This window comes from Dreissena polymorpha, chromosome 11 (genome assembly GCF_020536995.1).
Source record: "Dreissena polymorpha isolate Duluth1 chromosome 11, UMN_Dpol_1.0, whole genome shotgun sequence".
NCBI lineage: Eukaryota > Metazoa > Mollusca > Bivalvia > Myida > Dreissenidae > Dreissena > Dreissena polymorpha.
The window spans coordinates 49,664,824-49,686,014 of NC_068365.1; the positions used below are offsets into that span (position 1 = coordinate 49,664,824).

The 21,191-nt window shown below is 37.3% G+C and overlaps 1 protein-coding gene across 1 annotated transcript in view; it reads right to left on the reverse strand.

Annotated features, from left to right (window-relative positions):
- Positions 1 to 21,191, reverse strand: part of LOC127850929 (mitogen-activated protein kinase kinase kinase 4-like) — a 54,734-nt gene that overhangs the window by 23,609 nt on the left and 9,934 nt on the right. Inside the window, exons 2-8 of the mRNA XM_052384332.1 lie at positions 10,825 to 12,661; positions 5,540 to 5,713; positions 3,929 to 4,021; positions 2,602 to 2,760; positions 1,750 to 1,907; positions 1,118 to 1,300; positions 145 to 244 (exon numbers count right to left, since the gene is read on the reverse strand). Of these exons, the coding sequence (XP_052240292.1) occupies positions 145 to 244; positions 1,118 to 1,300; positions 1,750 to 1,907; positions 2,602 to 2,760; positions 3,929 to 4,021; positions 5,540 to 5,713; positions 10,825 to 12,661 (2,704 nt within the window). The remainder of the gene's footprint in view (positions 1 to 144; positions 245 to 1,117; positions 1,301 to 1,749; positions 1,908 to 2,601; positions 2,761 to 3,928; positions 4,022 to 5,539; positions 5,714 to 10,824; positions 12,662 to 21,191) is intronic.

Here is a 21,191-nt window from a genome sequence, read left to right on the forward strand (position 1 = left end):
TTGCATACCTTTCTTAACAGTTTTGCATACCTTTCTTAACAGTTTTTGCATACCTTTCTTAACAGTATTTGCATACCTTTCTTAACAGTATTTGCATACCATTCTTAACAGTTTTGCATACCTTTCTTAACAGTATTTGCATACCTTTCTTAACAGTTTTGCAAAGCCCAGGGCTTTTGAGGCTCTCTCCCTGGCTTCCCGAAACAGATTCTGAAATCTTCTACAAGACATCTGAAAGGTGCGCCTGCAATACAAACAGATTCTGAAATCTTCTACAAGACATCTGAAAGGTGCGCCTGCAATACAAACAGATTCTGAAATCTTCTACAAGACATCTGAAAGGTGCGCCTGCAATACAAACAGATTCTGAAATCTTCTACAAGACATCTGAAAGGTGCGCCTGCAATACAAACAGATTCTGAAATCTTCTACAAGACATCTGAAAGGTGCGCCTGCAATACAAACAGATGAACTCATAATACAATAAAGTTAAGACCTAATAGGATAAAAACAATTTTCAAAAGATCATCTTGATGAGATGAGATAGTGGCAGAGAGGGACTATAAACAATCTGAACTGAAGTAGGAATCCTGTGGATAAAATAAATATTATAGATAAGCCCAAAAGCTCTACACTAGTTTATGACTTGGACAAATTATCATACTTGTATTGTTGTTGTTTTTTTTGCTTTAAGTAATATTCCAACAAATTCTGGATTTCAATACAAAACTGCTAATTTTCATGATTATACCCATACCCATAATTATTTTGACAAAAAGAGACCTAAGACAAGAAGTGAATGCGACAATGTCAATTAAAAAGTGCTTATCACATTATGTCCTATTTACTTGTTTCGCATTTAAACCACAAACATCATTTGCGTCTAGCTCGTGGAAAATGGGCATTTATGCATGTGCCAACTTTCCCCCCCCAAGACTGGAATTTTGTTTACAAAAGACTCCCTTGTAAACAACAAATTCCATCAAAGTGGAAAGTATCTTCTCTGATAAGTTTATGATTCTCTGATAAGTTTGTGCAGTTTGCACAGGTTTATCTGGGATAACACTTTACACACATGCATTACACCCAGTGACCCTCATTTATAACGGTCTCATACCTTATAGTACTGGAGGATTTGGCCCTGCTGGCACTGGTATCATGATCTTCCTCAGTTTGCTCGCTATCTTCAGATGACGAGGTCTGCTCGTGGAACGTCATGTCGTACATGTAGGTCGTGCACTCATCCACCTCAGACTCCAGGAAGTCAGATATGGAATTCAGCAGACTGATCGCCATCGTGCTGCAAGTAACATGGCGAATACTTTCCCGCTCAGAAAAAGTGAAAATGGCTTTATGCAACCAGCAAAAACCAGAACAGCCTGCGAGTAACTCCCAGTCTGTTCAGGTTTTTCGCTGTTTGCTGCTCATCAGTACCTTAGGTTTAGAAATAACTCATTTTTAGCTTGAATCCATTCAAAGCAAGGGGTTTAATTTAATTTGATTTTCTAAGAGACTACAGACGCTTCAAAATGTGTAATTGAGCAGTAGAAAATCATCCAAGACTTGTGCTTCGCTACAAATAAGAAAAATTGGCTCAATACATTTCCATTTAAGGTTTTCTTCATAATCACCATTCAAATATTCAAAATAATAACAATTCAAACGTAAATGTAGCTATTGAAAATGTAGACCCAGCTGGAGCCCTGTAATCTGACTGAGAAAGACCTATGACTATAGCCGAGTGGCTACCTAAAGCGTTTGCCGGCCTCTGCCTCTCCCCCTATGATGTGTGGACAGATCTTCTTGGTGAAGCTCCACTCCTCCTCCAGTGGGTTCTTCAGTGTGCGGGACGCCTCAGGCAGGTTCTGCAGGTGGTACAGCCAGTTCTGTAAGTACTGGAAGTACATCTGGAACAGACGTAGGGACATATGAGGCAGGTTGTCTGAGAGCTCTACGGTAGGTTATAAATTGAAGAGATTACCTAAATCATTTTGGACAAGTGGTGAGGTCTTAGCAGTTTTTTTAAATAGCAAAATTAGCTTGAATGTTTTTTACATGTCATCATCAAAAGCCTCAAAATCCAACTGTGAATTCTCTACAGTTGGCTATAAATATAGAACTTACCATGAACATTTTGGACAAGTCATCACTCAAACCCTCATGGTCAAGAAATGATTTCTCAGCAGTGGATTTTAACCCTTTACCATGATAAGCAGTTTGAACCATTCCAAATCCTTAGAAAATCAATTTTTGACTTTTCTCACTGGATTCAAGTTAACAAGGCTTCATTTCCAACCCTAAGGCACTAATGAACAGCAGACATGGTGCTAAACCTGAACAGATTGTCAGTTACTCGCAGGCTATTCTGGTTTTATGCTGTTTGCATATAGCCTTTTTCAATTTGCTTCTGAGTGGGTTAAATACATAAATTACTTTGACATTTTAGACATGTCATCATAAAGCCCTCAACATCAAACTGTGAGCTCTCTATAGTTGGTTATAAATGGTGGGATAACCTTCAACATTTTGGTCATGTCATAATTGAATCCCTAAAAGTTGAACTGTGAGTTTTCCACGGTTGGTTTTATATGGAGAGATTACCTTGAACATTTTGGACATGTCATCATCAAAGCCCTCCACGTCGAGCGGTGAGTTCTCAGCAGTGGCCTCCACGTCATCCAACACAGCCTGCACCATGCACTGGTAGTCCTGCTTCACCATCACCGCCTTGGCCAGCATGTCCTTGCACTCAATGATCAGCTGAAATGAGGGAAAATTGCGCTTAAAGCATATGAGTAAATTGCTGTTCTAGATTAGCCTGTGCAGTGAGCAGAGGCTTATCAGCAACAACACTTAGCTCATTTAAAGAATGTTTGGTTTAAAGAAAGTCCTTTCTCAACAAAAATCAAGTCTGTATAATCTGTAGTTCAATCTTTAATTAAAATTTGAGACTTACAATTTTGAGAATGCTTCATAGCAGCCGCAAACAGTTTTACAATTGATAATAGAAATTGAAAAATAAATAAGATGATACTGAATAGTTGTACATGCATAGCATAAATCAAATCCTAAGACGCTTTCAAACCTACAATCAACAACAAAGTGTCATGAAATATGTCAAATTGGAAAAGTATATTTATTTGAAATACTTAAGAATGTAAGCATACATAGGTCTAAGGTAATGATATATGTACAATTGTGTGAGTGACCAGTTTAATTTATAACCGTCAGCAGTAAGTGTCATTAGATGGATATGTAATGATCTGATTTAACAAATGTAAAATATAAACATTCGATTTTTTGGGAAGTAGTCAATGTTAATGTGTCAATTTGAATGCTTATATTGGGTTATTTCACAAGGATGCAACTTTTTATTTGTGAATTATTACAAAGATGTCAGCTGCTTATTAAGGAAAGTGACAAATTATGGAATGGGGCTTTCGTATAAGCTTAAAAGCTCATAGCTATATTTTGTGTTGCGCCTTGTGTTGGTGTCTGTTTCACACATCATGAAATATGAAATGTGCACGCTCAAACCATTTATGCTTTTAAAATGCACACATTTAGACATGCAAATATCAAGACAGTAGCATGTCTTTTCACTTGATTAGTTCAACATGAATGTGTTGAAAATTGTCAATTTCTTTTCATTTCAGTTTGAGCCTCGATCTAAGAAAACCAGGCTTCATCCATGTGAATAAAGAGTTGTCACATATTAGCCTGTGCAGACTGCACAGGCTTAACACGGACAACAATCCGCTTTTATGGTATTTTTTGTTTCAAGGAAGACTCTTTGCAAAAATCTAGTTAAGGCGGAAAATGGCGTCCCTCATAATACCTTGCGGACTGCACAGGCTGATTTATGCCACTTAACACAAATGCATTAAACCCAATGTTCCCAGAGCAAGGCAATCTTGCCCCTTTTTACCTGTCTGATACTAAGAAATGATGGGTCTCCAATGGGATTCTGTAGCTGTTCTAGCCTTATCTTCATGGCCTCATGAATCACTTCAAGTAATACCTGAAACATTTGACATCATTGCAATAGGCATTGACTGAAAATATACAAGATCAAACTCACATAGCATTTCATATCTTGTTGAATTGCGTGAAAGTATTCAAGTATCTTTTTTATCCATTTTTGACAGGTCAATGAAGGTTTTTTTTTCCACTTTTTGGAAAGATAGCCCATGGCTTTGGAATTGGGAATTTTATCGGTATTTTCATGAAATTGGGAAAATAAATTCATTAGCCTTTTTTTCCACACGAAAAGTCCACTGATTAGGGAAATACTAAATTTGATTTTACTCTTTATAATCATTCAAATTAAAAGAAAAAATCATATAATACTTTGTTAGATGTAATTGAATTAAAATTGAGGTAAAATACACATAAGACTTCTTTCTAAAAAAAAAAAAAAAAAAAATTTTTTTTTTTTTTTTTTTTTGGAAATTGGGAATTTTTTGCCACATTTTGGGAAAAAAGTATACTTTTTGGGATTGGGAACATAGCCGAATTTCGGCTATAAAATCGGACCAAAAAAAAACCTGCAATGTCATAGAGGATATTTGTTGGATTCGGTGGATTATCGATTTTAATTCACGAGTGATCATAGAAAATAATATTTTCACGAGTGGCGCAGCCACGAGTGAAAATATATATTTTCTATGATCACGAGTGAATTAAAATCGATAATCCACTGAATCCAACAAATTTTCTTTTTATTTTATGCTTTTTTTCACAGTTTATATACATTGTTATAGTGTTCAACTAAAGAATTTCGCTGGGAAAATGACGTCATTTCGTCAAAAAAATTACGTCATTTCACAGTAAACAATGAAAATTATCGATAATTCTCACTGATAATTTTCACTGTTTGAAACAGTGAAATTATCAGTTTTAATTCACTGATATTTCTCTATAAACCACCGGAAAGCATTAAATAAAAGGTCAAAATAAAATCAGTAGATGTGGGTGCATTGATCGTGTGCATAGATGAGATCCATGCAAGAACCAAAGCTTTGTAGGCAACCGTCTTCATGTAAGACGAAACAAATTATTAACGGATATCACAGAATTCAGACTTTCTGAATGAGTCCAAAAGTACAAGAATGTCGAGGTGAAATGAGGTAAGAACAAGGCAATTAATATAATTGATGCTTTAAGTTCTGTCATTTTAGGTTAACCTCATACAAACATCGAACGGATGTAAGAATGATCAGGCAAATCGCTTTATACCCTCCCACATCAATAGATGACAGGGACATAGAGGAATGTAGACTACAGTGAAGCAAGCAAACAAACACTCCGATAGATACTTTTTTATATCAGTTTATGGACTACAATTGGTAAAATAATAAAGCATTTGGAATTTTTTATCTACTGTTTAAATAACACGTATATAACTTAACAGGCCTTTTAATACGTTTGAAATACATTGTCAAGTAGAAGCGCATCATGATCTGTATCCACAGATCACAAGTTTGAATCTGAGGGAATGCAATGTTGTTGTTGTTTTTATACTTTTTTCCTCAGTTACCCGTAGCAGAAAGATGTACGTAGGTCTATATGAGGGAAGACCGATGTCTAGGAACTCCTGTCTCCAGGCATGCAGCTTCTCCGTGGAGTGTGACTCTAGCCTCATCCCCGGGGACTTGTCCAGCAGGTGTAGGGAGGCCGACGTGTTGTTGCCATGGGATTCTTCACCGGGGGACTTAAAATAATAATATGTCAGCCTTGTGTACGGAAAATTGGGCTTTATGCATGTCTGCCACAGGCTACCGGTAATCAGGGACGAGACTTTCCACTTTTATTGCATTTTTCATTTTATGGTTATCACTTCTAAACAAAAATCCAATCTAGGAAGAAAATGTTGTCTCTGATCAGCCTGTGTGGATTGAAAGTTATCAAGGAAGACACTTAAAGCACATGCATTAAATCCGGTTTTCCAAGAACACAGCTCATTTAACAAGACTATTGCCAAGCAATATATGTCCCCTACCGGCTCCACCACTGTCTGAATTTTTTTGTAAATAATTGTTGCCATAGCAAACATAATTTTTGGCATAGGAACAAAATGAAATGATGTGCATAATGTCCATATTGCCATTCATCCATGCTTCAAGTTTCATGAAAAAATAAGAAGAACTTTTTTAAAGTTATCGCAGGATCCAGAAAAAACACCATTTTCAGCACTATTTGTAGTCTATTTGTTGCCATAGCAACCACAATTTTTGACGTAGGAACAAAATGAAATGATGTGCATAATGTCCATATTGCCATCTATCCATGTTCCAAGTTTCATGAAAAAACATTAGGAACTTTTTAAGTTATCGCAGGATCCAGAAAAAAACACCATTTTCAGCACTATTTCTAGTCTATTTGTTGCCATAGCAACCACAATTTTTGACGTAGGAACAAAATGAAATGACGTTCATGATGTCCATATTGCTAGCTATCCATGTTCCAAGTTTCATGAAAAAATATTAAGAACTTTTAAAGTTATCGCAGGATCCAGAAAAAAAACACCATTTTCAGCACTATTTCTAGTCTATTTGTTGCCATAGCAACCACAATTTTTGACGTAGGAACAAAATGAAATGACGTGTATAATGTGCATATTGCCATCTATCCATATTTCAAGTTTCATGAAAAAATGTTAAGAACTTTTAAAGTTATCGCAGGATCCAGAAAAGTGTGACGGACAAACGGAGACAAAACCATAAGTCCCCTCCGGTGAAACCGGTAGGGGACTAATAAACAAGAGGGCCAAGATGGCCCTAGTTCACTCACCTGAGAGGAGTTGGATACACAGATTTTGTGTAATATAATGAAATTTTGGACAATCTAAGGAGCAATAATTATGGCATTAATTATGTGATTTTGCTCATTATCAAACTTGACTGAGATCTTTCAGCAAATTTGATAAAGAATGCTTGAGAAATGTGAATGCTAGAGTGTTAATAAACCAAATGTGGACGTGCGTACGACGGACCAATCCTAAAACCTCAGGTGAGCTAAAAAGTGTTTCACCGATCTGAGCCATTTTCCAACTTGTCTGAGAAATTAATAAAACCAATATATTGACTAAGTTTCACGATGATTAGGCAAAAATGTGACTTCTATAGTGTTCGACCACAAGGTTTCTCTCTAGTCACATAAGGATAACTGCCCCAACTCCCTGGCAGCCATGTTTTTTTACCAATCGGGACCATTTGCGAACTCATCTGAGATATACACAAGAGGGCCAAGATGGCCCTAGTTCGCTCACTTTGAGAGGAGTCAGTTCATTCAATCTTTACCAAACGTCAAACTTGACCTAGATATTGTCAAGACAAACATCCTGGTCAAGTTCCATCATTATTGAACCAAAACTCTGGCATATGGAGTGATTTTGTTTTTGTAAGATTTGACCTGGTGGCCTATATTTTGAGTTGACCCCCCTAACCAAACATCAAACTTTGCTTACAAAAATAAATATTATGACCAAGATTCATAAAATCTGAAACAAAATTGTGACCTCTAGAGTGTTTACAAGGATTTTGTATAATATAATGAAAATTTGGACAATCTAAGGGCCCCCCCCCAGGCCATGTTATTCAACTGACCGGAACCTTTTTCAAACTCAACTCTCATATCAAAGAAACAAATTTTCTGACCAAATTTCATGAAAATTGGGCCAAAATGTGACTTCTAGAGTGTTCACATGTTTTCACTTAATACATATAGAGAACAAGAAATGTGTTTGTCGGAAACACTATGTCCCCTTCTGCGCCGCTTGACCTTGAACTTCCACCACTCAAAATGTGCAGCTTCATGAGAACGCCACTTTCAATAAAAAAGTTGTTTTTTTTTACCTTTGACCTTGAACTTCCACCACTCAAAATGTGCAGCTTCATGAGAACGCCGCTTTGAAAAAAAATATATAAAATACCTTTGACCTTGAAGGATGACCTTGACCTTAAACGATGACCTTGACCTTGAACTTCCACCACTCAAAAAGTGCAGCTTCATGAGAACGCTGCTTTGAAATTATTTTAAAAAAAATACCTTTGACCTTGAAGGATGTCCTTGACCTTGAACTTCCACCACTCAAAACGTGCAGCTTCATGAGAATGCCGCTTTTTTTTTTTAACTTAAAGGATAACCTTTACCTTGAATTTCCACCACTCAAAATGTGCAGCTTCATGAGATACACGTGCATGCCAAATATCATGTTGCTATCTTCAATATTGAAAAATGTGTTTGTCAGAAACACTATGTCCCCTTCTGCGCCGCTTTGAATTTTATTTTATTTTACCTTTGACCTTGAAGGATAACATTGACCTTTCACCACTCAAAATGTGCGGCCCCATGAGATACACATGCATGCCAAATATCAAGCTGGTATCTTAAATAATTCCAAAGTTTTCATAAAATGAGCGATTTTGGCCACATACACTTGACCTCTGACCTTGAAGGATGACCTTGACCTTTCACCACTCAAAATGTGCGGCTCCAAGAGATACACATGCATGCCAAATATCAAGTTGGTATGTTCAATATTGCCAAAGTATTCATAAAATGAGGGATTTTGGCCACATATATTTGACCTCTGACCTTGAGGGATGACCTTGACCTTTCACCACTCAAAATGTGCGGCTCCATGAGATACACATGCATGCCAAATATCAAGTTGCTATCTTCAATATTTCAAAAGTATTCATAAAATGAGCGATTTTGGCCACATATATTTGACCTCTAACTTGAAGGATGACCTTGACCTAGACCTTTCACCACTCAAAATGTGCAGCTCCATGAGATACACATGCATCCCAAATATCAAGTTGCTATCTTGAATATTGAAAAAGTTATTGCAAATGTTAAAGTTGGAGCAAACAGACCAACGTACAGACCAACAGACAGGGCAAAAACAATATGTCCCCCACTATAGTGGATGGGGGACATAAAAATGCCCCGCCCACTGGCGGCCATGTTTTTTCACCGATCTGGACCATTTTCGAACTCGTCCGAGATATCAATAAAACCAATGTTTTGACCAACTTTCGTGATGAATGGGCAAAAATTGTGACTTCTAGAGTTTTTACAAGGTTTCTCTATAGTCAAATAAGGAAAACTGCCCCCCCCCCTGGCAGCCATGTTATTCAACAGACCGGAACCATTTTGAACTCAACTCTCATATCAAGGAAACAAATGTTCTGGCCAAATTTCATGTTCACATGTTTTTACTATATACATATAGAGAAAAATGCCACACCCACGAGTGGCCATGTTTTTTCACCGATCTGGACCATTTTCGAACTAGTCCGAGATATCAATTAAACCAATGTTTTGACCAACTTTCATGATGATTGGGCAAAAATTGTGACTTCTAGAGTGTTAACAAGGTTTCTCTATAGCCAAATAGGGAAAACTGCCACTATATACATATAGAGAAAAATGCCACGCCCACTGGCGGACATGTTTTTTCACAGATCTCGACCATTTTCGAACTCGTCCGAGAAATCAATTGAACCAATGTTTTGACCAACTTTCATGATGATTGGGCAAAAATTGTGACTTCTAGAGTGTTTACAAGGTTTCTCTATAGCCAAATAAGGAAAACTGCTCCCCCCCCCCCCCTGGCAGCCATGTTATTGAACTAACCGGCCGGAACCATTTTCGAACTCAACTCTCATATCAAGGAAACAAAATTTAATGTTCTGACCAAATTTCATAAAAATTGGGCCAAAAATGTGACTTCTAGAGGGTTCACATGTTTTCACTATATACATATAGAGAAAAATGCCCCACCCACTGGCGGCCATGTTTTTTCACTGATCTGGACCATTTTCGAACTCGTCCGAGATATCAATAAAACCAATGTTTTGACCAACTTTCATGATGATTGGGCAAAAATTGTGACTTCTAGAGTGTTTACAAGGTTTCTCTATAGCCAAATAGGGAAAACTGCCACTATATACATATAGAGAAAAATGCCACGCCCACTGGCGGACATGTTTTTTCACAGATCTCGACCATTTTCGAACTCGTCCGAGAAATCAATTGAACCAATGTTTTGACCAACTTTCATGATGATTGGGCAAAAATTGTGACTTCTAGAGTGTTTACAAGGTTTCTCTATAGCCAAATAAGGAAAACTGCCCCGCCCACTGGCGGCCATGTTTTTCAACGGATTGGAACCACTTTTGTACTCAACCAAGATATCATTAAGACAAACATTTTAACAAAGTAACATGAAGATTGGGCATGAAATGTGACTTTACGGTGTTTACAAGGTTTTTCTTTTTTTTTGACCTTGTGACCTAGTTTTTGACCCGGCACAACCCAGTTTCAAACTCAGGCCGAGATTTCATTGGGACAATTCTTCTGACCAAGTTTCATGAAGATGGGACAAGAAATGTGGCCTCTAAAGTGTTTACGAGCAATGTTAACGGACGGACGGACATACGACGGACAAAGATCGGTCACAAAAGCTCACCTGAGCAATCAGGTGAGCTATAAAATGTCCCCAAAATGGTGAACAAAAACACTAACTTCTGGAACTGACACAAAAAATGGGACAAATTGACTGACCAAGGGCACTCGTATACAATCCCTCCTTCTTTGTTAGATAAGATAAACAATTAACACCCACAGTGAGCCTCTATCTGGGAAAACAGGGGTTTGATGCACGTGCATGTGGCTATTAATGATTTTAAGGAAGCCTGTTAATCTGGGAAGATACTTTTTATTTACCCAAATGCATTAAGCCCTGTTTTCCAAGAGAGGCTCATGTTCTTTACTATTTAAATTCATTCATAATTCATATTAATTAATATTTACCTCTCCATCCATATCCTGAGATCTATATTCCAAACTCTGCCTGGCCCTTTTGAGTGATCTATACAAAATATCTCGCAGTCTTATAAGCATTTTATTCAACCCCATCTTTTTAAGTCCTTTATCAACATAAGCTCTATACAGTGAGCGTGCTTGACCATCCAAACTGGCTTCACTTGAGGCCCTGGACAGAGTAGTGGATGAAAAAGGGGCCCTTAAAGGGGTTGAGGAATCAGGAGGGGAACCATATGTTGTGGGACTCAGATCTCGTTTAGGACTGTTAATAGGAGATGTCAAACGCTTGTCAGACCTGAGTTGACTATCCGAATTTGACAACTGAAATTTCACTTTCATATGATGTTCTACACTTTGGCAAGCATCTGTGAGGGATAGAGATTGTTTCTTTTTACTATCTAACTGTTCTGTATGATCATCATCAATATCATCACCAGTATCATCATCATCTTCCTCCTCCTCCTCCTCTTCCTCGCCACCACCTACTATTTCTGGAATGTCTGTTCTACTCTGAATTTCATGATCATTTTCTTTTCCTGGAGTAAAATTTACATAAAGCCAGCCTTGATTCGCTGATATATTGAACACTTGACCTAACACATTCATCTTATGGCACAAATCTTTTGTAGTATTCAACCACAAGTAAAGGGCCTCAGTTCGATGCACAAACTCCCTTTGGTGATAAGTAGGATAGTCACTGGCAAACTGCGCAGCTGTGGAAAACAGTTGCTCACACTGATCTAGCTTCTGTAACAACCTCTCAACCTGAATCACAGCAAACTCCTGTTGCTGTATCATTTCCATATTCGAATACATGGTGTGATATGTGTCCGATATGTCCATCAAATAGTTTTCATCACCTACACACTGTTGTTCTCTTGCATAGAGCAAACTACCGGTATTCTGTGGAAATTTTACTTTAAATTTCATTATTTCTTCTAACACAAGGGGTATTTTCTCCCTTTCTTGTTCCATCTTTCGACTTTGTTCATCTAAAGACATTCCATTTAGCCATGCCTGCAAGCCAAGCCACACAAGAGACACATACAAATGTTCTTCTGAGCTCTTCTGTCTCTGAGGTACCATACGTTCCTTTTCTTTTTGTTCCTTTTGCTTCTTGCCCTGGGAACCCATATTGATGAGTGCCTGAAATGTTTTAAAGAACACTAACCGATCGTTTGGACACTCTGTGTAAGATAACACAGTTGGTCTTTGTTGCTCACTTGACGCTGCCCTAGTGGGTGCCATACTTAATTTATTAGTCATGCCCAATGTCAGATATCTCCCTGACCCTTCAAGCTTTATTGGCACAACTGGAGTATCAATGTCCATCGGAGCAGTATTGCTTGCAATATTTTCGCTGACATAACTTTTGTCCTCCCTTTTCATGAATATTTCCTGCTGCCTAGTTTTACTCTTTAACTTATCTTCACGGTCCTTTTTTCTCTTTTCCTTTATGGCCCGCGATTCGCTTCTATCAAGATCCACATCTGAATCGACATGTCCCAAACCAGAGAATAATGCATTACTCTCAGTGTACTTCTGTTTAATGCAAATAGGCATTTTCATAGATTTTGATTTTTCCATCTCTCTCAACTGTCTGATTTCCTTTTGTGACTTCTTACCACTGTTTCGACGGACTTTTTCTCGTTTATAAAGTCTTCCACTAGTTGGTGGACTGAATGGCATTTGATCAGTTTCCTCAATGATGAGGTCTTCCAACATCCCATCGAGAGAATTCATTGGTGTCTCAGAGTTGTAATGGTCATCATCACTGCTTCTATCTGCATCATGATCTGATGTCTGGTGAACTGCAAGGTGCGACCTGAAAGGTGATTATCAAATCAAATAAACAGTATTATATAAATGCACACATTTTGGTAAATAGTCAACTTCACACCTAATAATTTTGGTTTTATTGCATTAAAAGTCTAATGCGTGTTGGGCAGAACAAGTATTTTGTGTCTTTTTAGGAGATAAGAAGAACTTTCCCCTATGGGGATTTGAACCCATGACCTTCGGCTTCCATTTGTTATATGGACACCATATCCACTACCTATGGTCAATAGTTTCATTTCTAAATTAAAGTAATTAAGTTTAAGTTTTGGTCCAGACAAGTAACATTTTATGGCCCAACTCCCGCTGTTAAATTGGATTTTAGTTTAAGTCCAGCCCTGCAATACAAATAATAACTAGTCTTGAGATGATTAATGCCTGGCGTCCCAATCTTAGCCAGACAGTCCCGGCGTCCTGATATCATCTGAGACAATCAGTCCGGACATTCATAAACTAGAAACTGTCGGAGACGCTGATATCATCTGAGACAATCAGTCCGGACATTCATAAACTAGAAACTGTCGGAGACGCTGATATCATCTGAGACAATCAGTCTGTACATTCATAAACTAGAAACTGTCGGAGACGCTGATATCATCTGAGACAATCAGTCTGGACTCCCCAAAGGTTTTTTTTGTCACAATACTGCACTATATATTCAGATAAAAGGAAATGTCTTGAGGGCATAACTTTGGACAAAATAATACGATGGATGGTTTAGCAACTTAACAAAGGACAAAATTGTAACAAAACCAGGTTTTCCGTTGAAAGAAAGTCTGATAAAGGGAGACAATTCAAAATGTGTATTGTTAACCCCTTGTGTAAAATTGACCTTGATTTCAATTAGAAAACAAGGGCTGTTTGTAAAACATGCATGCCCCCCCTCCCATATGGGCTGTCAGTTGTAATGGAATCCACTGTGTGAATAAGTTTTTTGTCAGTGACCTTGACCTTTGACCAAGTGACCTGAAAATCAAAAGGGGTCATCTGACAGTCATGATCAATGTACCTATGAAGTTTCAAGATCCTAGGCCTAATTATTCTTTAGTTATCATCTGGAAACCATTTTACTGTTTTGAGTCACTTTGACATTGACCTTTGACATTGTGACCTGAAAATTGATACAGGTCATCTACCAGTCATGATCAATGTACCTATGAAGTTTCATGATCCTAGGCGTAAGCATTCCCGAGTTATCATCCGGAAACCATTTTACTGTTTCTAGTCACTGTGACCTTGACCTTAGACCTAGTGACCTGAAAATCAATAGGGGTCATCTGCCAGTCATGATCAAAGTTCCTATGAAGTTTCATGATCCTAGACGTAAGCATTCTTGAGTAATCATCCGGAAACCATTTTACTGTTTTGAGTCACTGTGACCTTGACCTTTGACCTAGTGACCTGAAAATCAATAGGGGTATTCTGCCAGTCATGATCAATGTTCCTATGAAGTTTCATGATCCTAGGTGTAAGCACTCTTGAGTTATCATCCAGAATTGATTTTACTGTTTCGAGTCACTGTGACCTTGACCTTAGACCTAGTGACCAGAAAATCAATAGGGGTCATCTGCCAGTCATGATCAATGTACCTATGAAGTTTCATTATCCTAGGCGTAAGCATTCTTGAGTTATCATCGAGAAACCATTTTACTATTTCAAGTCACTGTGACCTTGACCTTTGACCTAATGACCTGAAAATCAATAGGAGTCATCTGCCAGTCATGATCAATGTACCTATGAAGTTTTATGATCCTAGGCCTAAGCGTTCTTGAGTTATCATCCGGAAATCATTTTACTATTTTAAGTCACTGTGACCTTGACCTTTGACCTAGTTACCTGAAAATCAATAGGGGTCATCTGCCAGTCATGATCAATGTACCTTTTAAGTTTCATGATCCTAGGCCTAAGCGTTCTTTAGTTATCATCCTTTCATAGTTACATAGTTGTTTCAAAATCAATCTTTATTTAGTTGTGGCAACCTTGACCTTGGAGATATTTACGTAATTCTTACGTGCAACACACTGTCCAATAATGGTGAACAAATGTGCCAAATGATTTTAAAATGTCTCAATGAATGACATAGTAATGGCCCAGACAAGCTCATTTATGGCCATTTTTGACCTTCAAACTCAAATTGTGACCTTGACCTTGGAGATATTGACGTGATTCTTTCACGCGACATACCATCTTATGATGGTGAACAAATGTGCCAAATGATTTTAAAATCTCACAATGAATCACAAAGTAATGGCCCGGACAGGCTCATTTATGGCCATTTATGACCTTCAAACTCAAATTGTAACCTTGAAGATATCGACGTAATTATTTCGCGCGACACACTGTCTAATGATGGTGAACAAATGTGCCAAATGATTTTAAAATCTGACAATGAACGACAAAGTTATGGCCCGGACAAGCTCATTTATGTCCATTTTTGATCTTCAAACTCAAATTGTGACCTTGACTTTGGAGATATTGACGTAATTCTTTCTCGCGACACATCGTCTAATGATGGTGAACAAATGTGCCATATGATTTTAAAATCTGACAATGAACGACAGAGTTATGGCCCGGACAAGCTTGTTCGCCAGCCCACTAGCCCGCCCGCCGACATTCGCCAATCTAATAAAAACCTGGTTAAAAATTTCAAAGGGCCATAACTCTCTAAATAAATCATCTAACCAAAACCCACAAATAACATGGGCATCTCCTCAAGGTCTTTAAGCTTCCCATAAAGCTTCATTGAATTCCAGTCAGTAGTTGGGGAGAAATAGCCCGGACAAGAATTGCACTATATGTACAGTTTATAGAAAATTTCAAAGGGCCATAACTCTGTGAAAATCATCCGACCATAACCGGCTGATAATATGCACATCTCCTGTTGGTAGTGAAGCTTCCCATTAAGTTTAATTAAATTCCCGTAATAAGTTGCAGAGAAATAGCTTGGACAAGAATTGCACTATATATGTACAATGGAAAATTTCAGAGGGCCATAACTCTGTGAAAAATCATCCGATAAGAACCAGCTGATAATATGCACATCCGCTCTTAGTAGTGAAGCTTCCCATAAAGTTTCATTGAATTCCAGTCATTAGTTGCTGAGAAATAGCCCGGACAAGAATTGCACTATATGTATGTAGTTAATGGAAAATTTCAAAGGGCCATAACTCTGTGAAAAATCATCCAACCAGAACTGGCTGATAATATGCATATCTCCTTTTGGTAGTGAAGCTTCTCATAAAGTTTCATTGAATTCCGGTCATTAGTTGCTGAGAAATAGCCCCGACAAGAATTGCACTACAAACATGTATATGTACAGGTAATTGAAAATTTCAAAGGGCCATAACTCTGTGAAAAATTATCCGACCAGAACCGGCTGATAATAAAAAATTATGCACTTCTCCTCATGGTAGTGAAGCTTCCCATAAAGTTTCATTGAATTCTGGTCATTAATTGCTGAGAAATAGCCCGGACAAAAATTGTGCAGGGACGGACGGACACACGCACGGACAGACGAAGCGGCGACTATTTGCTCCCCCCCAAAAAAAATTGGGGGAGCATAAAGACAATGTACATTCTATAAGTTCACACTAAAATTAGCCATTCAAGCTCTGTCTGGCTTAAATTTACTATTGCATTTTCTACTACTCAAGTGCACCAGTGTTGTTTTTAACACCTTATCAGTGATTTATTGACAAATTATTGATTTTATCAGGCATTGACGCCATGGTGTTTTTATGACAGGGGTCGCTAATTGCTATTGATAGATGAATTGTAGTGAATTATAAGCCAACTGCTTTTGTATTTCATGGCCCAATCAAGACCAAAGATACTATATCACAGTATTCTGTGTATTATTCCACCTGAGGCTAAAAAAATGTCAAAACACCTAGAGTTAATTGATGATTGGTTGAATAAAAACATTGCTCCATGCGCGCACATTGCGTTACACGATTTACACAAGTTCAATTGGAGTCTTTGTCAAGATTCAGTGTTTTTTTTCAGTTTTGGGGGAAAGGGGTCAGGTCCCCTAAGGGGGGACAATTCGCACGTAACAGGGGAAAAAGGGGAAATTTCAATGCTTTGCAAGTAACAGTACAAAATCAAGTTTTAACACTATAATTCACCATACATAGAGAGAAAAACATTATTCCAACTCCTTTTTTTATCAACATGTTATGTTCATGTTCAGAGTTCAACATTTCTTGGCTTTTCTGCGAATTTGTCAATTACTCCTCTTCACCAAGTCTCTCCATGTGCAGACATAGTCTTATCAGGGACACAAGTGTAGCTTCCCCAATCCTGTTTCTGTGTGTTGTGCCTGACTTCGAAGTTTCTGGTGTTTCACTGCCGGCATTTGAAGAAGACTGACTAAGTTGTTCTTGTTTAAACAGAATATCATTTAAAACAGATTTTTTATCAGAATTTTTTTCCAATAGCTTTTGCTGTTGTGCGACATGGTGGAACACATAGTGTTTGCGGTAGATGTCGTAAAGCGAAAGTCATGATAGTAAACTACATACGGTTTGCGGTAAAGGAAAAAAGGCTAAAAGAAAGTAAACTCAGCGCCAACGCAGATGCGGCAGTTCAGGAATATTATAGTAAATAAATTTTTAACGAAAGACATATTTAAATGAGGTATTGATTAAAATTGAATTACACTTCCGAGAGGGGAATATTTCAAATATTTGGGAGAAAAATATATACTCTAGAGATGGTGGAAATGGGGCTGAATAACGCCAAATATTTCATCCAAAAAAAACACTGAGATCGGATGTCAAACAGAGGCAAATCCCACATTTTACCGTAAGCAGTCATACCGGAGATGGAGTATGTTTGTGTTCATGAAATTCTTAAACACATTTTTCATCAATATTGGCCAGAAATTATTAGTTTTTGTAAGTAATATACTGATTACTGACTGGATTACACGTGGCATGATTTATCGTTTTAGACGTCCCGCTTTGTGGTCAAATGTCCCGACATTTTTTATGGAATGTCCCGTTTTTATGGAATGTCCCGATTAGGATCAGAAAAATTCTGGCATGTATGCTGAAGATAAAAAGTCAATATTGTTATGTAAGATTGCAATGCGGAGAACTGATACAGATACACTGAAGGTAAGACTTCAGTTTCACGCTAGACTCATTTCATCAGCTAATTAGTCATTTAGTCTGATATCAAATGATGCCCATTTGGCATGTTTGCACTGTCTTAAAGGGATCTTTTCACAATTTGGTAAATTGACAAAATTAAAAAAGTTGTTTCAGATTCGGAAATTTTCGTTTTAGTTACGATATTTGTGAGGAAACAGTATTACTGAACATTTACCAAAGTCTAATATAGCCATTATATGTATCTTTTAACGATTTGAAAAGCTAAAAATTATAAAGCGTTGCAACGCGAAACGATTGAATAATTTGGAGAGTTCTGTTGTTGTCGTTTAAATTTACGAAACTAAGAAGATTGCTTATATAAGGTATAAAATATTTAAACTGTATACCCGGCGGAATAGCCGAGAGGGCTAATGCGTTTTTACTTCAGACTAACTCCAGGACTCCGAGGGTCACTGGTTCGAGCCCTGGTACCCGCTACTTTTTGTTCCTTTTTTATTTTATTTTTGATTTTTTACTAGAGCTTTTAAGATCCAATGTTTACATTTATCAATAAAAAGCATTTAATGACAAACTTCAAAATATGCCAAAATCTGTGAAAAGGCCACTTTAACTCTTTCAGTGCTGGAACCGAATTGTGAAGGCCTTTGCAAACAGTTTGGATCCAGATGAGACGCCACAGAACGTCGCGTCTCATCAGGATCCAAACTGTTTGCTATTCTGATAGTATTCTTTGAAAAAAAATCGAAGAAAATGCTAATTTTAGAAATTCAGCAAACGACATTTTAGCAGACGACAAATTTCCCAGCATGCAAAGGGTTAATCTGCTTCAGTGAGTGACTGCAATAAACTGGGTTATACAGTACACTCACGTGTTTTCCCCAATTTCCCTCCATACTCCGCGGTGATTGACCTGGAGGGAGATTAAGAAAATCCCGCCAGACGCAGCATTTGCATGATTTTGGACGCAGCGGTTAACGATCGGCAAAACTGATAAGCCGACGCGGCGGCCCTCGGCGTTGGCAACGCGGGGGAAACTCCGCGTTTTACGAGATAACGATCAATTTAATTTTGTTTGACTTCCTGATTTTCAAATAAAATTATATTTATTACAAGTACATACATGTACATTAAGTATAATATTTACAATTAAAAAAAAAACAACCAAGATAGATCGATCCCGACGTGGTTGTAGAAGTAGTTGTTGTTGTATAGAAAACTCGTTGATATACGACAAACAATATGTCGTCTTTTAACTAATACTTACCAATTAATATAAACACAGTTTGCAACATTGTTTTTATTTTGATAATTTAATCCAAAGTTTTCATGTAAGCAGGTGATTTTCTATACTGAACATGTAAACAAATGACCAAGGACCCTAAAAATCTCGATAATCTGTGTGAATTGACATTTTGACGTAATCAAAGAAAAGCCGCTTCCTGTCTAAAGGCATAACTTACTCAAGTAAACACGTTCAACGAATGCATAAGGAATGGTTTTAATTGTCGGAACAAAGTCAATTCTCTGCTCGCTAATGCATTTATTTTCTCTTTAAAGTTAGGTTATTCCATTGATTGCTAAAAGAAGGTGGTAACTGTTGAGTTGATAGTTGCATTTAATATTCACAGTTGTATTCTTGTTGCGTCTAGATTCAAAACAATGTTTACCAGTAATTATGGACCAAATCGGCAGAGTGACATTCACACATGTTAATCCCTTTTGTCAAAACACCGCAGACAGCAGTCTACACAATAGGTCAGTAGACAAGCTTTGCGTGTTTTCATAACGTCAAACACTTAAAATCCAGTTCCGCCCAGATGTCTTCTTTAATCAGTTGACAGTACAATTACTGTTAAAATAATTACTCTACTAAAATACCGTAACGATAAAGATTCGGCGTGTATGATTTGAAATTATTTTGGAGGAAATATCAACTTATTCGCGATATAATTTTGTTAAAAAATACCAAAGAAACTTTTAACCGAAATCAACAAAATTCAATGTTCTCTGCGCTATAAAGTTTGTATAAAAAAATCAATACACGCACGCTTTGCAGGAGTATACCTTGTACATTGCAGCATAATTTTCGCGCGCTTTTGTTGGGAAATATACATGATGACTGTATATTGGAAGCATTTGTAAACGTCGTGTTAACATTAAAAATCGTAGTGTGTTTCTGATTAGTAATAATTATTCTCATTTGGAAATTTTACGGAACATTTATTCTTGTCTCATATGTGTTATGATTTAAATATTAATATGTCAAATGGCTTATATTCATTCATATTGTAGACATACCTGTGAATTAAAAAACATAATTTTTATGCGTATTAATTTTCTATACAATTATCTTTTTTATACATGTACTACAGTATTTAAACAATTTATTATAACAATGTTTTTATTTTTTGGCATGCCCAGTAGCACAATGCTAACGCGACGTTGCGCGGCGGTCACTGATAAGAACGGAAATTGTATGCATTTACCGACTAGGCTAAAGTAATACACGCCGCGGGAATTAGCGAACACGGCGTAACACCGAGCGTTTTATCGAGTTCACCTCGCTCTCTCAACGCCGCGTGAACACTCGCTAGCAGAAAAAAACACGCGTAGGCAGCGCGTTTTTTTGGGAAAACGCGTGGAGTGTACTGTACAATCTAAATCAATTATCAATTGGTCGCTGTAATAGAATATGAACAGTACACTAAGTGCACAAATCATGTCAGGTCACACAGGTGACAGCAAATTTTTTGCACAATTGGGAAAAGTACTGGTACCAGTCCAATTGGAAAAATTGTGTGAGAAAACCCCAGAAATTGGGAAAATTTGAGTCGTGAAGTCTTAATATTGGGAAATTGGTGTATTTGATTAATTGCTTCAAAATACTTCAAATTAATTTTATAACTAAATGTTGTCAAGTTGTCAATATTATATTTACTTAATAGGTTCAAGCCATAGAACTGCATAGGGAAATTAACTAAATGTATTGTTGCATTTTATTTAATATTGAACCACCTTCAATAGAGAATTTCAGGGCTTTTTTGGCCCAAATTTATAGCCGAAATTAGGCTATATTACCAATCGCAAAAAGTATACTTTTTCCCAAAATTTGCTAAAAAAAGTCCCAATTGGGGGAAAAAACGCTAATGACATTGGCTGTTTCGCTTTTTAACAAAGCGTAGTCCGATCCGGTCTTGTACGGATTTTAGACTACACCTCGATTTGGATTACATCGCCATTATCAGTGTGAACGATATTCTCCGTGTTGTTCAGGCCTTTATTATATTTGCGATGAAATTCAAGCGTTTTGTGATTCGGCTGAATGGAAAACAAATAAGTCATGCAATTCAAAACATTACGTGAAAAAGACTCCTAAGTGTCACAGGGTATAAATTCATATTT